A 15,654-nucleotide genomic window follows, 5' to 3' on the forward strand; every position below is an offset into this window, starting at 1 on the left:
ATCCCAGGCATCAGGGGAGATGGGAGGAGCTTACCTTATTTGCAAAATTTTCATATTTGCGGAGGTCCTGTTCCCTTAACAATCCGGAGAGATGACTGTACTGTTGGCTTGAGTACCACCATTTCCGAAGCAACTTCCTTGGATTCTGTTACCCAAGCAAAAAAGTGTATATATGGAACAGATGAGTATATTCACCTGCATAACACTCAACACACAAATCTCTCTGGAATATCTCCACTAGCTGTGGGAGGGCTGCGCGGCTGCCATTTCAAAAATATCCCACCAATTATTTTCTGTGGGATCTTTGATCTGGATTTTTTTGTTTCCATATTACTTTTTATTTGTGAGGGGGAGTTCTACTATATTACTTCAAAATAGCCAGAAAGCCATCAATTCTTAGTTGGCTTCACCTCCAGCCCTTTCCTCATTAAATATTGGCGGGATACATACCGCCATTTAGTACGTATAGAATACGTACTAGGGTTAGGAAGGGGCGGTGCTTCCGCACCCCCCTAACCCTAGTACGTATCCTATACGTACAAGATGGCGGCGCCCCTTCCACATGGGCGCCGCCATCTTTGCGTATCGGACGCTGAGCGTCCGTACGCGTCGCGCCGCTTGTGACGTAGCGAGCGCGCCCCTGGCGCCTCGCTACGTCGCAAACGCGACGGTAAAAGAAGCTCCATTTTGGAGCTTCTTTTTCGGTCCGCGCGGGAGACGGGCCGTCTGAAGGCTCCGGCTCCCCCGCGGACCTACTGGCGGCGGCGGCAGACCACCGCAAAGCGGCGGTCTGTACCCCGCCATAGACATGTCCCCAGATTTTTCTGTTATTTCTCAGTTTAATCATGTGCTGAGTAAATTAGTTGTGCCTACCAACTTGATTCAAAATTTTAAGATTCTTGTTACTATGCTGGATGCAGTGACATGTTGGCTTTTTCATCCTTGCAATAAATTTAAGAAGCAAGAAACTTAAACCATGCTATTCCTTCCATGCTTTTCTTCTTTGTTTGCATTCAGTTAAAATTAATAGTTTGGATGCAAACAACTCTTGAACAAACAAGGCACTTGGTTCATACAAAAAATATGGTAGTCTCCAATTACTTTTTCTCCCACTTGGCCCCCAAAGAAGCCATAGTACCCATCATATCACATGACACTGCAGAAGTTTCCCAGTCCAAAAGAGTGGCCTTCAGAGGCATCACAAAGGCATCAGTGGAAATAATGAGGCAGGAAATACTCATTGGTCCATATTTGGTTTTAGGTCTTATTTGCATGAATTTTTAAACCTAATGTTTTGGTTAAATTTACTTTAAAATGTATTAAATTGAATTAAATTTTATTTTAGGTTTTAAGTCTTATTTGCCTAAAATTAATTTAAAAGTTTCAAGCATGTTACCAGAGGTGTTACTGGATGGGTGTGGGGGATGCAGTTGCACCAAGTGATACCCCAGAAGAGGGGTGATACCTGGTGAGGCCCCACACTTGCTGCGGTGGAGGGGCAGGCATGCCCCTTGTGACTTCATCAGCCCCTGGGGAGGGAGCTGAGACTACTTCAAGGGCTGAGTGCACCCCTTGTGGCTTTGTCATTGGCTTGCCTTCCTCCCAGGTGAGGGAGCTGGCAACAAAGTCATGAGGATAAGCAGCAGGGGGGTGAGGCAGGCCACTGCCTCTGCCACCCCCTTAACCCCCCCCCCCCCCCGCACCTGATGGGAAGGAGCCAAAGGGAGGTTGCTGAGGACACAGCAAAGGCTGCAGAGGGGCAAGCATGCCTCTCATGGCTTCTTCTCTGCCTGGCTCCTGCCCTGGGAAGAAAGCCAAGGTGGTGGCAGAGAGGCAAGTGTGCCCATTGTGGTTTTGTTGCCTCCCCGGCTCCCTCTCTGGGGAAAGAGCAGCCAAGATGTTGGCAAAGGCAGTGAAGGGCCAAGCATGCCCCTCATGGCTTCATTGCACATCTCTTTCCCCAGAGAGGGAGCCGGGCCTCCAATGAAGCCACAAAGGGCAAGCAGTAGAGGGCAGGCCAGGGTAGGCCACTTCCTGTCACTCCCCTTAAGCAAACCCCTGCTGCACTGGGTGTCACCAAGCCTGGTTATGCCACTGTATGTTACATGAACCAAGGATGGACAACTCAGATTTTTAAAAGAACATCCATATTCTCTTTTAGGTATATTAATCACCATTAACCCTTGGGCATAGAAATTTTGCTTTATGGCCTTTGTGCATTTCAAATTCTGGTTGTGTACTTGTAGGCCACAGTTCAGACAGCTTTTGATAGCAGTATAGCTTCCTCACCTATGTGATGTCATATCCTGTACCTGAGCCCCAGTAATAAAAACTGACCTTCCATTTAGTTCACTGTTATTTTAAGCAGAGGGACACATGTACTATCCCTTCATATTAAAGGCAGAAAATTGATTCAAAACAACACTAAGTGTTGTGTGCTTTCAAGTCACTTCCAGCTTATGGCAACCCTAGGATGAATCTATCACAGGTGTTTCTTGGCAAAATTTGTTCAGAAGAAATTTGCTTTTGCCTTCCTCTGAGGATGAGAAAGAGTGGCTTGCCCAAGAGCACCCAGTGGATTTCCATGACCAAGCAGGGATTTGAACCCTGGTCTCCAAAATCATAGTCCAACACTCATCTTTTATTACAAGATATAAAAAGAACAAAATAAAGAACATATTTTTCACAATTTAAAATTTATTAGACTGCATCTAATATCATGCAAACAATCTTCGGCCCCATTCATACTGGTCTAAAAGACCTGGAAGGAACTGGGCTGATCCGGATGCCCCTCCCCCGAATCGCTCCGTTAGCAAGTGCCCACTACAAATTTGAAATCGAATGCATTTTGACCTGCAAATTAGAAATCGAATGCATTCTGTGTCTGCTGGCGAGGTGGCTGCTGCCAATCAAGCTATCGTCATGGTGACGTTTGCAGGGCATCGGGGAAAGTGTCCTCCCTTTTTAAAGAGCCAGGCACAGGGGTTTCAGCGGCTGAAGCAGGGAGAGAGATGCCTCTCTCTCTCTCTTTTTATAAACCTGTGGGCTTTTGGGTCAGATCTGCCCCTGTCCCAGGCAAAGGATGGGATTGCCATGCATTTTTTTATGCTTTTAAAAGCAACATTAGCTTTCCCTTTGCTTCCCTTGCTGTATCTGCTCAAGAAGACAAACCATGCGCATATTTGCTCCAAAAAAATTGTTAAAAATGTAACATTGATTGTTTGCAACACTTGTAGCTTCCCCCTCTGCAGAAGGCAAGGAGATCCAAGGATATAAAGTGCAAGCCCAGCTCCATCTGCCTCTGGAATACAAACATAATGTATTCAATGCGCATATTTGCTCCAAAAAAATTGTTAAAAATATAACATTGATTGTTTGCAACATTTGTAGCTTCCCCCTCTGCAGAAGGCAAGGATATAAAGTGCAAGCCCAGCTCCATCTGCCTCTGGAATACAAACATAATGTATTCAATGCGCATATTTGCTCCAAAAAAATTGTTTGAATTTGAAAAGGGGGGGGGGTTGCCTGACGTGAGCTCCGTTCGTGACCTGAATTTTTTCCTCCTGCAAGGGAAGGAATGCCCAGCGACAGAGGGCTTTGGGCAGGGGATGCAGGGGAAAGAGGCTCCTAAAGAATGCCTTCCCTTGCTCTCTTCTTCCCAGGGCTCTTTCCTCCTCCCCCTCCCCTCCGATGAGGGGAGGAAATGCCTTGCCCTTTGCCCACCCTCTGACCTAAATCCCTCCCTCAATTTGCCTCAGTCGTGATCGAGGCCAAGTTCTCATTCCCAGGACCCGGGGTTTTCCAAAAGAAACGGTATTTGCGCCGATTTCAAAAACACCGCGCTAGGGGCCATTTAACACGGAACGGGTGTGCAAGCCCCGGATTCGCTTGTGTGAGATTCGGGGTGAGTAGGAACTTCACGTGATTGAATCGGTTTCAGAACCGATTTTTTTTGTAATGTGAATGGGCCCTTCCTTTTGTTCTGCACATCTCAATATATATCCCAAATCTATGAAGGTTAATCCACTGGGTTAAATTCTGCTAGCAAATATACAGTATTGAATATAGTTCACCATCTAAGATCTCACTGAACCATGTTGTCTGCTACTAAAATCTCATCTTTCATGACCCTAACTTCTAAAATTGCATTTTAACTTTCCCCTGATTCATGTGAACTCCTTTGTTAATTCTGTTGCTAATGAAATCCTTGGTTTATTCAATCATAAATGTTATTGGATCTTAATCAATTTTTGTAATGGCTTTCTGCTTGAGAATTCCAAACTTGCTGCCCAGTATTACTGATAAGAATACATTGCTTGTTTTAAAATGTTATATCACTGCATGGTTTACTTGACTAACTTTCTAGAATGCAGAAGACATAGGTACTTTCATTCTTTTTGTGAATTTGGCATACATTGTTCTGCTAAATAATGCAGTCATTAATATTTAGTACAATTGCATTTTCACTCTTCTATCTTCATGCATTTTAAGCACTTATCAATTTTCTATGACTGTCATCTAACATAGCTTATGGCTTTGAAGAAAGAATAAAAATTGTATATTGTGCATGCATAATAAATGACACTGATTTGCATTCAACAGCAGATAGCTTAGTCATTCCTTTCTTTTGCTTGTAAGCTGCTTTTTCAATTGACACATTTTCTTTAATAAAGTTCATTTTTGGAACAGGAACTTAATATCTTCTCTAATTAAACTACGTCTTTATTTGTTATTTTAAATTAACATTTCTTTGTTAGACCATAATGCCAACATGACTGTAGTGTTTCTGGAACATTTTATTATAACTTGTCTGAACGGCTGTAGAATTTGTAAAGGCACAATCACTTAGTGTAAGGTAAAGGATCTTTTAAGCGTGTGGAAAGGCTCTGGAAAATTTAGGCAAAGCACTTTCATTCGCCTTTTCATCCTTGTTGAGAGATTGTTGCAACTATTATTTTGAGATGTTTTTATGTTGTCTGATCCCTAGATTAATTGGTCAGAATGCTGCTTTTTTAGTATATCTGTTAGATTAGATTTTACATGATATTTTTTAACCTGGGTCCAATGAAACCTATCTCCTCCTGCTGATGAAAGGCTTTGATCAGCCAGATGTCTGCTCCAGAGGGTAAGTGGGCCCTCCAGACCAAGTCAGAATGAAGGTCTGCAGGGGACAGGGTGGGTGATGTAAACAGAATCCATCTGGACAGCCAGACCAGTTCTTTTAAACACATTTTTCCAACACACACACACACACACACTTATCAAAGGTGAAATCAAATGCATTGATATCTGCATTTAAGATAGGTTTTCTGCATTGGAAGGACTATTTATACCACACTGTAGAATGCCATATAAGAGTGAAGCTATGTCCAATCAAATTCTTCTGTCTGTCCCAGAATTTATGCAAGCTTCTACAATCTCTTGCACAAATATTGGTATAGAATCTACAGTTGCTAGCAGTATTTGACACCTTGTGGAAGCTCTTGAATAACAGAATTATTGGATGTTAGTCTTCTAGTCATGCTTTTTAGATCCAGTCCTTCATGTGGGAAAATTGCACTTACTAATCATTGATCATTTTGCAGCAGTGGCAACACTGTTATGAGTGGCGGGCATATTTTGTTTCAGAATATCACTAGAGATTTTTGTATTTTTGAAATATACATTTTATGGAAACAAACATAGCCAACAAGCAGTGCATCTCAGATCCATTACAATGAGATACAACTGAGTTTGTGTTTCCTGAGTATCCAACTAAAAAAATGTCCAGCTGACAAGACAACAATTATATATATCTTTCGAAAAAATCAGAACATGAAGAAAAGGGAGAGGCAAGATGGCCATTTTCATTTGCACCACTGCTAGACTTGTACCAAGTCACATAGAATTTAGAGTGGCTTTGATTATTTTTAGTAGCCCTTACTATTTCCATTAATTTCTACATTAACATGATGTTCCAGGCTGTATCTAAGCACTGAAAATGTGACAGGGCATTTAAGCCTTTCCAGTTATATGTGATCTCTAGCCATGCTACCAAACATAAAACCATGATTAATTCTTTATGACAAAGAGACTCATCTGTATTATAGAAAAGAGATAATAGCCCCAATGCTGGTGATAAAGAAAAAAATTGTGATGTAATTTTACAGATTTCTGCAAATATCAAATTCCAAAAATGAAGTACTTGTGAGCATGACCACCACATATGGTGGCAAGACTCCAAGTCATCACATTGTTGCCAACAATATTCATTTGAGCCTTTAAAAAATACTTCCAATTTCATTCACCAATTTGCTATTTTTTTACTGTGCTCTGTGATATTTGAGGATAAAACTTTCATTGGTCCTTTTAACCACAGTTTTTTCAAGTTGGAATCAGGGATGGTTATACACATTTCCCCCCAAATTACTAGAAAAAAGTTACTAAGATTAAACATTTATATAGCCCAGAGGCCATGCCTTTAACTTTTATTTCATTTAGTAGTATGTAATGGCAGTAATTGCCTTGTTGTTTGTTCTTGGATTTCAGACAAAAAGTTAAAATGGGTTATTTGCAGAATTTGGAACCAAGAAGGAGTATGTTTTTAGTTGGTTCTTCTTTGTGGTCTCTGTGCATCACACAATAAGGTTTCTGCTTGTGCAGAGTTCCTATTTGGAAGCTGAAAAGCTGAGCAGATTGGCGGGAGGCCCTGCCCACCCCTGTGTACTGAGCATGTCCAATCGCACCAATCTAGCTGCACTTTCAGTTCTCTTTCATCCGCCACAAGAGAAACACTCCTTTCAGATTGCTCCTTGGCTGAGTCCTCTTGTGTACGGTAGATCAATCTTTTGTGATTTTCTTTATTTTCCTTTCCGAGTGTTGCCCTTGCAGAGCTTCGAAGCGGGTTTTTTTTTGTGTTTTCTCCGCCCAGAGGGGTGTCTCGTTTCTCCTATGGCCTCTAGTTCTTTATTTAAGCTCTGCATTTATTGTAACCATAAGGTTCCCCTCACTGATGGACATTCTAAATGCCTTTTTTGCTTGGGTGAGGGCCACATCGCTGAGCATTGTTCCATCTGTTGCTCCTTTACCAACGCAACACTTCGCAACAGAGCCCAGTGCTTAAAACTTTTTTGCTGGGAATGTTCCCTTTCAGTTGCGGAGAAATCATCTTCTCAGACTCACCCTTTGACTTTGGTACCCATCTCCAAACTTCCCAGGATCCCTAAGACCTCCAAAACATCGGCTCCAGCAACGACATTAAGCTTGACTTTGACTCCAAAGGCCTTAACATCTACAGTGCCTTCCTTGAAACCAAGGCTTCCGATACCGAGTACGTTGGAGCCTCCTCCCTCGATATTACAGACTACGCCATCTGCTGCCCAATCTCCTCCATTGCAGGAAGTTCCTTCTGCCTCTCAGGGAAAACAACCGCACAAGACCAAAAAGCGGCCTGATGTCTCAGGTGACCACGACGTTGAGAAATCTAAAAAGAAGCACAAATCTAAGGCGTCTCTTCTGCCTACCACTTCTTTGGCCTCAATGTATGCTTCGACCTCCACACCAGTCTCGATAGCAGCAACAGCCTTGGAGAATACTATGGTTTTCTTGCTACCAGCATCAATACCGTCACCAGAATCACAGCCCCCCTCCATCTCGGTCACTGTTTTAAACTCGACATCAGGGTTTTTGACCTTGGCATCTTCGAGTGCTCCAATACCACCTGGTTCAATTCTCACTTTATTTTTGCCACCAATGGTCTCTCCACTGCCACTGGTTCCTGTCTTGGTACCACTGCAGATATTTGCCTCTCCGGCTCACACTTATAGGCCTTCCCTCTCACCTTCGGCCCCTCGACACTGATGTGTCTCCGGGTCGATCTCACCATTCTCCAACACCATCTAGAGACCGACTTGAGTTGTCAGCATCTTCTCAACACTACTATCGAGACTCTCCTTATACCTCAGCGTCTTATATTGGTCGATATCTAGCCAAAGAATACTGGAGAGAACACTCTTCTTCCTGGTGGTCTTACTCTCCTTCTTATAGAGATCGTTATTACCATAGGGAGCCGCGTTACAACTCTCCCTCTCGATATCGCACTCGATCCCGATCTCCAAATCAATGCCAGCATCTCAGATTCCACTGTCGACGTTGATCATGACACCTTTCCTTGCTATCATCCCAATCATGTCTTCGATGTCAATATCACAGTCTATGTGTCCTCCTGCTGTCACACAGGTGCCTCAATTTATTATACCCTCCATCCCTCAGCAATCTACTGAGAAATCTGCTTATGACACAGAAATGTCACCAGCTTCGTCTTCTCCTGTTATTGCATCCCCTCAGGAAGAAGTTGAAGACACTACACCTCAGTCCCCAAATGAGGATGTTCAGCTTTTCTCAGATGTGGTCCAAAGGATGACTCGAGCTATAGGGTTTCAGTTTGACATTGCTCCTAAGTCTGCAAGAGATCCTATCTTTCAGATCATCGATACCACTGCAGTTTCACCAGCAGTCCTCCCCTTTTTGGCCTCATTGTCTGATGTCATGAACCTTTCTTGGCTGAAGCCCTCATCTGTACCACCTGCTTCAAGGAAGCTTGAATATCTGTACAAAGTCCAGCCTGACACTGCACCTTATCTATTCACCCACCCTACTCCTAACTCCTTGGTGGTTGACTCTACCTCCAAATCTTCTGGCAAGACCCATTCTGCTCCAGTGGACAAGGAGGGTAGATGCCTTGATATCTTTGGGCGGTGCTTCTACTCTTCAGCTGCCCTTTTTGCTAAGGTGGGTAACATGCAAACTTGCATGGATGCCTACCAAAAAATTTTGTGGGATAAGATGGCTGCTTTCATCCGCTTCCTATTGGAAGAACAAAAAGTGGCTACCCTCAACTTTTACACTGAGTTCTTTCCTTGGTCAACCAACAGATCCACTCAGCTAGATATTCTGTGGACTGTGTGGCCAAAGTGATGTCCGGTGCAGATGCACTCCGTCACTACGCTTGGTTCAGATCTACTGATCTCACAGAGGAGGCTAAGAAGCGTATTGAAGATCTGCCCTTTAAAGGTGATGGCCTTTTTGTAGCCAAGACTGACAACTCTCTGGACACATGCCAAGGCACGCCTTACAGGCAAGAGGTTGGGTGTCACTGGTCAGAAACAACAGTGGGGCGCCCTCAGCCTACCTCTTCTAACTACTCCAGGCCTCGTTCTGTGGCCTCTACTCAGTATAGGAGCTCTTCTCAGCAATTTTCTAGAAGGCCCTACAGACAGCACTATCCTCAACAACAATAGCAACAACAATCCTCCAAAAAGGCCTCATCCTCCAATCTCATTTTTGACAGATCTATGGGGATGTCTAATTCCTACAAACTTTTCACAGCTATCTCATCATTTTCCCAGACTTTGCCACTTTTACAACTGGCGTCGAATCACCACAGATACCTGGATACTTAGCATTGTGTGTCTGGGATATGCCATAGAGTTTACAAGTACTCCACCTCTAGCCGTCTTTCACTCTACTCCATCTTCCCCTCCTCTCCAAGGGGAGATCTCCTCCCTACTCAACAAAGGGGCCATTCAGCGCATCTCAGACAGATGCAAGATGAACGGTTGACATTCACAAGGATACAACACAGTGTTTTTCATGTATATACTGTTGTTTGTTTGTGGCTATTGAGACTTGATACTGTTAATATAGATGCTAATATACTGCTAATATAGTCTTTCCTTGACTATTTTAGTGTAAGCTTGCTGCTTGTTGGTTGTGTAACCACTACATCATTCCATGGAAATTCAAGATGGTGACCCTTCAGTCCATCCTCCCCTTTCTCTATCGGGATTGGTTTGCATCGATCTACCTAAAAGATGCTTACTTTCACATCACCATCAGATCTCAGCACCGCAGGTTTCTCTGCTTCGCTGTTGACAGAGATCACTATCAATATACCATCCTACTCTTTGGCCTCTCTACTCCCCCCCCGCCGCCCCGGTGTCTTTACAAAATGCATGAGAGTGGTCATCTCTCAACTTCGCATCCAGGGAATCAAGATTTTTCCTCTTTTCGACAATTGGTTGCTAGTGTCGTCCTCCCACATACAGTTGTTCCAAGATGTTCACACCACTCTCTCTCTCCTCACTGACTTGAGCCTGACAGTCAATCCCTCCAAGTCAGGATGATAGAGTACATAGAAACATCTCTGGACTCTGTTATGGCTCATGCCTACCTACCCACCAGAAGGGCAGAAGCCCTTTGGGACCACATTCGCTCTGTTCTCCATAAGAACTGTCCTACAGCAAGGGACATTCAACCGCTTCTAGGCCTCATGGCCTCTACCACAGTCATAACCTACTTGGCATGCCTAAGATTCTGGCCCTTGCAGGAATGGTTTCTCTCTGTGTTTGACCACCTCAGTGACAAACAATCCAAGCGGCTGACGCTCCCTCAACAGGTTTGTGCCTCTCTTCAGTGGTTTATCCCCAAGAACATCCTCAGAGGGATGCCCTTTCAATCTCCAGAACCTTCCAGGATGGTCACCACAGATGCATACATGATGGGCTGGAGGGCCCATTGTGAAGACCTCTGTGTACAAGGCCGCTGGTCCCCGTCGGATATGGAAATGCACATGGCTGTCATCAAAGCCTTTTGGGATTTTGAAAATCACCTCCTTCACAGAGTCGTCCATTTGGTTACAGACAATACTACCATGGTCTGTTATATCAACAAACAGGGCAGAACTCACTCCTCTGTTCTTCTTCATCTTGCTCAACAGCTCTGGATGTGGTGCCCTCAATGTTCTGTTCAACTGATAGGCAAGGACATTGTTCTAGCAGATTCCTTCAGCCAAGACAAGGTTCTTCAACATGAATGGACCTGTCATGGCCAGTCACAAGGAGGATTCAGAAGACGACGAGGAGGACTTGGCCCTCAGGTGCAGGGGGGACCTGAGGCAGAGCCAGGCCCCAGCTCTGCTCTCCTAGCTCCTGGAGATTTGGTTGTATCACCTCCAGTGGACCCTGTGGCTCAGCAGCCCAGCCTTTCCCTAGCAGAAGTTCCAGGCATGGGCGACATAGAGGAGCAAGGTATCTAACTTCAGCCAAAGTAGGACTGAAAGGCCGTGCTTTTGGCATTCCCGAAGGTTAGCTGAGAAATGCTCATTAATCACCCAGCAGCTGCGATAAGGAGCTGGCCTGATATAAACTCCTGACAGACGCCGAGCTTCTTTGTCAGAGTCTATCTGCATTCCTTTGGTGAAATCTGCTCTCTCTGACTCCCTCGGACCTTGTTGTTGGACTCCTTACTTCCTAGACCTCAGATAGACCTAGACCTCTAGATCTTGGACTGGACTCATTGACCTATTCTCTGGCACTCTTGACCCTGGACTGGACTTGTGGAACTGCCCTCTGGAACCCTAGACTCTGGACTGGCTTTTGGTTTTGCTCTATTGGACGCTGGACTGGTATTTTCATTTCGGAACTGTTTCTTTGCTGCTATAAAGCCTTGCTTTTGTTTACCTTTGCCTGGCACACTCTTATCAGCTGTCCGTTGGCAGCTTTCCTGAACAGGACCTTGTCACAAGCAGCTTTCAATCTCATTGCTTCATGGTGGGGAACACCCTCCCTGGACCTTTTTGCCACTCCAGAAAATGTGCAATGTCCGAAGTTCTGCACCAGAGCAGGCTGGGGGACAAGCTCTCAAGAGAGCTGCCTAATTTGAAGTGCTTCAAAATAAGATAGAAATACCCAATCCTCTTGTATCTTTGCTTTTGAATAGAACAGTTTTTGTAAGACTAAGGGTTTTTTTTTCTTTCTTTAATGCAAAAGGTTCATAATCAGGTTTTGCCAGATTTTGTGGGTAAGGAGAAATTGGCAATCTCGTTTGATCCCCCAGTAATGTCAAAAAGACCAGAATCCATCCCATTTGTTCTGATTATAGCTTTGTGATATGTGTATAATGTTTTCAAAGTTAACAATAAAGTATCACCAAATTCCTTGAATTTGCATAGGTTTAACAAAAATTTCCATTCTACCATATCAAAGTCTGCAGAAACACTGAAAGATGCAATAACCAGTTTATTATTTTTTAATGATTACTATAAGATATAATATATAATAAAATGAAAATTGGGTTAGAAAATTGTCCATACAATATTTAACAAATCCATACTGATCTTTATGAGTTTATGAGTTTATGCTCCAGAGAACAGGACCCGGAACAATGGATGCAAGCTACAGGAAAAGAGATTCCACCTGAACATTAGGAGGAACTTCCTGACAGTAAGGGCTGTTCGACAGTGGAATGCACTTCCTCGGAAGGTGATAGAGTCTCCTTCCTTGGAGGTCTTTAAACAGAGGCTGGATGGCCATCTGTCAGGGATGCTTTGATTTGGATTTCCTGCATGGCAGGGGGTTGGACTGGATGGCCCTAGTGGTCTCTTCCAACTCTACGATTCTATGATTCTATGAGTGTGTAATATCATTGAAGCTATTGGCTAAAATGCAAGTGAAAAGTTTCGCATCCTGGTTCAGTAAGAATTCAGCTCCTCTAAGTTTAGAGTTAGACAGTAAAATTATTCTTGCCATTTTCCAAGAGAAGAGGTGGGAGTAGTGTTACCAGTAAAGATTGAATTAAAGATAACAAAAAAAAAAAAAAAAAAAAGGGGGGGGGGCAATAATTCTTCAAATGATTTGTAAAATGAGCCATTAAACTCATCCAACCCTGGCAATTTATTTGACTTAATTCTTTTAATAGAAAGATGGAATTCATTTGGTGTTATCAATTAATTAAAGTGATCTTTGTGCTTTTGAAGTAATTTAGGAAGTTTAGCTCTTGTTAAAATTTGATAAATTGATAGTTCATCTGAGTTTGAAAAACAAATGAATGTAAAAAAATTATTTAAACTTAGCATTAATTTCATGAGGACGATGGGTTATTTTGCCATTAACAGTTTAAATCAAGGATATACTACATAAATTTCCCCCAAATATAGTTAGCAAGTAATTTAGAATTCTTATTCCAAATTCATAGTATTTTTGATTTTAAAAAATGTAAATTATTTGAAATTTTATAAATACTTTGAACTTTAAACTCTTCGCTTTTAGATGAAAATTCTTGCCATAGAGTAGATGGTTTTATTCATCCATTCATTCATTTAAATTAATTTATGTCTGGACTTGAGAAATTTTATGTCAGAGAGGAACTGAATTCTAATTAAACCAGACCTTTTATTTAATGCTGACAACTATTTTATTCCTTCATCTCCAACTACAGTTTCTAATGTATCCCATACAGTATTAATACCAAGATCAGGACTGCAATTTGTAGTTAAGAATTTGAAGATTATTGAATGGATTTTATCTTTATAAACTGGGTTCTGTAAAGGAAAGTTGAGTAAAGTCCATTATATTTAGCTTTAGATTACTGGTAGTTCTTTCACCGTCAGTTATATTTACCATCAAAACAGTAGTTTAAATATTGGCTAGCATCTTATTGGTGGTCCAAACCAGAGCAGATCCATTGAATCGATGGTATTTATGTAAGTAATGGCTCACTATTCAACACCAGATTAAATGAATCTGTTCTTATTGTGACTACCAGTAGAATGCAGATCATTGTCAGTTTTATATACGAAACATGCAGATCTTGAGGAATGGTTACAACACAGGCTATAATGTGCAGAAAATAAAGCAATTAACTATCATTGTTTTATAAACTGGGTGATCCTTCCATGCTGAAATGCCGCATGCATTGATAAATTTCATTCCTATGACTTCACTTTTAAGAGTATTACTTTATCATTTTAATAATGTTCTCTACTCTTCTAGGCATTTCAAAAACAGCTAGAGGACGTCAAAGAAGAGGAAATGTCATTGTTAAGTAAACACAAGGAGGTTGAAAGTGAGCTAGCAGCTGCTAGAGAACGTTTACAGCAACAGGCCACAGACCTAGTACTAAAAGCCAGTATGTGTGTATATACATTTATATGCTTTCTGTATGATTTACCTATAGTATCTGTTCAAAATGTTAGATTTCATTTGATGTATTAATAGAAAATACATGGCAAGTATTATACATTTTATACACATTGTTCTTTAGATTTAAATATGTTGTAGTTGTTAGCTGCCCTTGAGTCGACCCTGTGGCTTAGACACCTCCAAGGCTCCCTATCTTCCATTGCTCTCCTTAGATCTTGTGGATTCAGTCCCATGACTCCCCTAATTGAGTCTAGCCATCTGGTGTGCAATCTTCCTCTCTTTCTACTGTCTTATACCTTTTCTAAAATTATTGTGTTTTCTAATGAGTCATGCCTTCTCATGATGTAGCCAAAGAATGACAGCCTCAATTTAGTCATCTTGGCCTCCAGGGAGAGTTCAGGCTTGATCTGTCCAATGACCCAGCTCTTACAAACTGACAGGGAGTCAAGGGCAGGCGGGCCTTAAATAGGCTTGCCCTGCCCCCTCCCTGTCTAACGGCCGCGAAAGCGCGCCATTTTCATTTAAATGTTCTGGTCTCTCCAATGAGAGGCCAGCAAAGCCTTCTCACTTGGCCAATGGGCCACAAGAAATTTTTTTTTGTCTTTTTTGTTATCCACAATATTCTCAGCACTCTTCTCCAATGAGTTGATTTTCTTTTTATCTAGTTTCTTCATTGTCCAGTTCTCCCATCTATACCTGGGGATAGATACAATTGATTGGATGATTCTAACTTTAGTGCTCAGTTGTATTTCTTTACTTTTTGGGATTTTTGTCTGAGAATTTGTCCTCTCAGACTTGTCTACTACTACACAGCTCTGAACTGGAATGCAGCTCTAGGCCCATGCCTGGCACTTTCATTGTGCCAGTTATCCATGAGATTCTTTATTAACTATAATTTCCTGATACTTCTGAATAAGGAAATTGTGATTACCAGGTTTGGAATAAGTAGAAACTTCAGCCAACTCTAAGACATAATTTAAAATCCTGTTGAAACAGGCATGGTTTCTGACCCCTATCTCATTAGACTGTGGGTTTAAGGTTCTTTGCCATATATCAGCTAACCTGTATCAGTTTGACGGTCCCTCACATCACCTTCAGTATCAACAGTGTAGTCCAGACAAGTAGATTTCTCATCAACACGCCACTTAAGCATTATTAAATATTGAACTTTGGGGAAGCAGCCACCTTAATGATCTTTCAAGCTATTGTATTAAAATGGCCAAACATATACATATTTACTCCTCTTGGGGTGGAGCAGACTTCTCATTGTCTAATAAATAACTTGTCATTGTACACGGTGGTATTCTTAATTCATGAAGACTTGAATTTATAAGGAATGCTTCATATCATCTGCTTTATCTCTAGCAGGCATCTCTATATATTAATTCATAGAGGAAGTTAAACTTCTATATGTTTATAGCCTGTAATATTGGCTGTCAGACATTTAGAAAAGAAGTTGCCCTACCCTCTCTTTTATCATCACTGAAAGGGTATTTTACCAACCAGAAACAGCATCAACATATAACTGGCATACATAGCAAAATCTGACCGTGTTGAAGGCTTTATAAAAGCTTCTTGTGTCCTGGAAGGTAGCTTTTATGCTATCTGTCTGTTCAGTCAGATATGGATCCAGCTAATCCCCATTAATACCAACAAACATTCTCCCATCCAATCAGAAATAAGATATTTCTGGGCT

The 15,654-nt window shown here is 42.1% G+C and overlaps 1 protein-coding gene across 8 annotated transcripts in view; it reads left to right on the forward strand.

Annotated features, from left to right (window-relative positions):
- FAM184A (family with sequence similarity 184 member A) overlaps positions 1-15,654 on the forward strand; it is a 118,197-nt gene that overhangs the window by 42,994 nt on the left and 59,549 nt on the right. For all 8 annotated transcript variants that reach the window (XM_089530494.1, XM_089530496.1, XM_089530493.1 and 5 more), the window contains exon 3: positions 13,809-13,944. In XM_089530494.1, coding sequence (XP_089386620.1) covers positions 13,809-13,944 — 136 coding nt within the window. The remainder of the gene's footprint in view (positions 1-13,808; positions 13,945-15,654) is intronic.

Source organism: Sceloporus occidentalis, unplaced genomic scaffold, assembly GCF_023333645.1.
Source record: "Sceloporus occidentalis isolate IW3139 unplaced genomic scaffold, rSceOcc1.0.p SCAF_6, whole genome shotgun sequence".
Taxonomy (NCBI): Eukaryota; Metazoa; Chordata; class Lepidosauria; order Squamata; family Phrynosomatidae; genus Sceloporus; species Sceloporus occidentalis.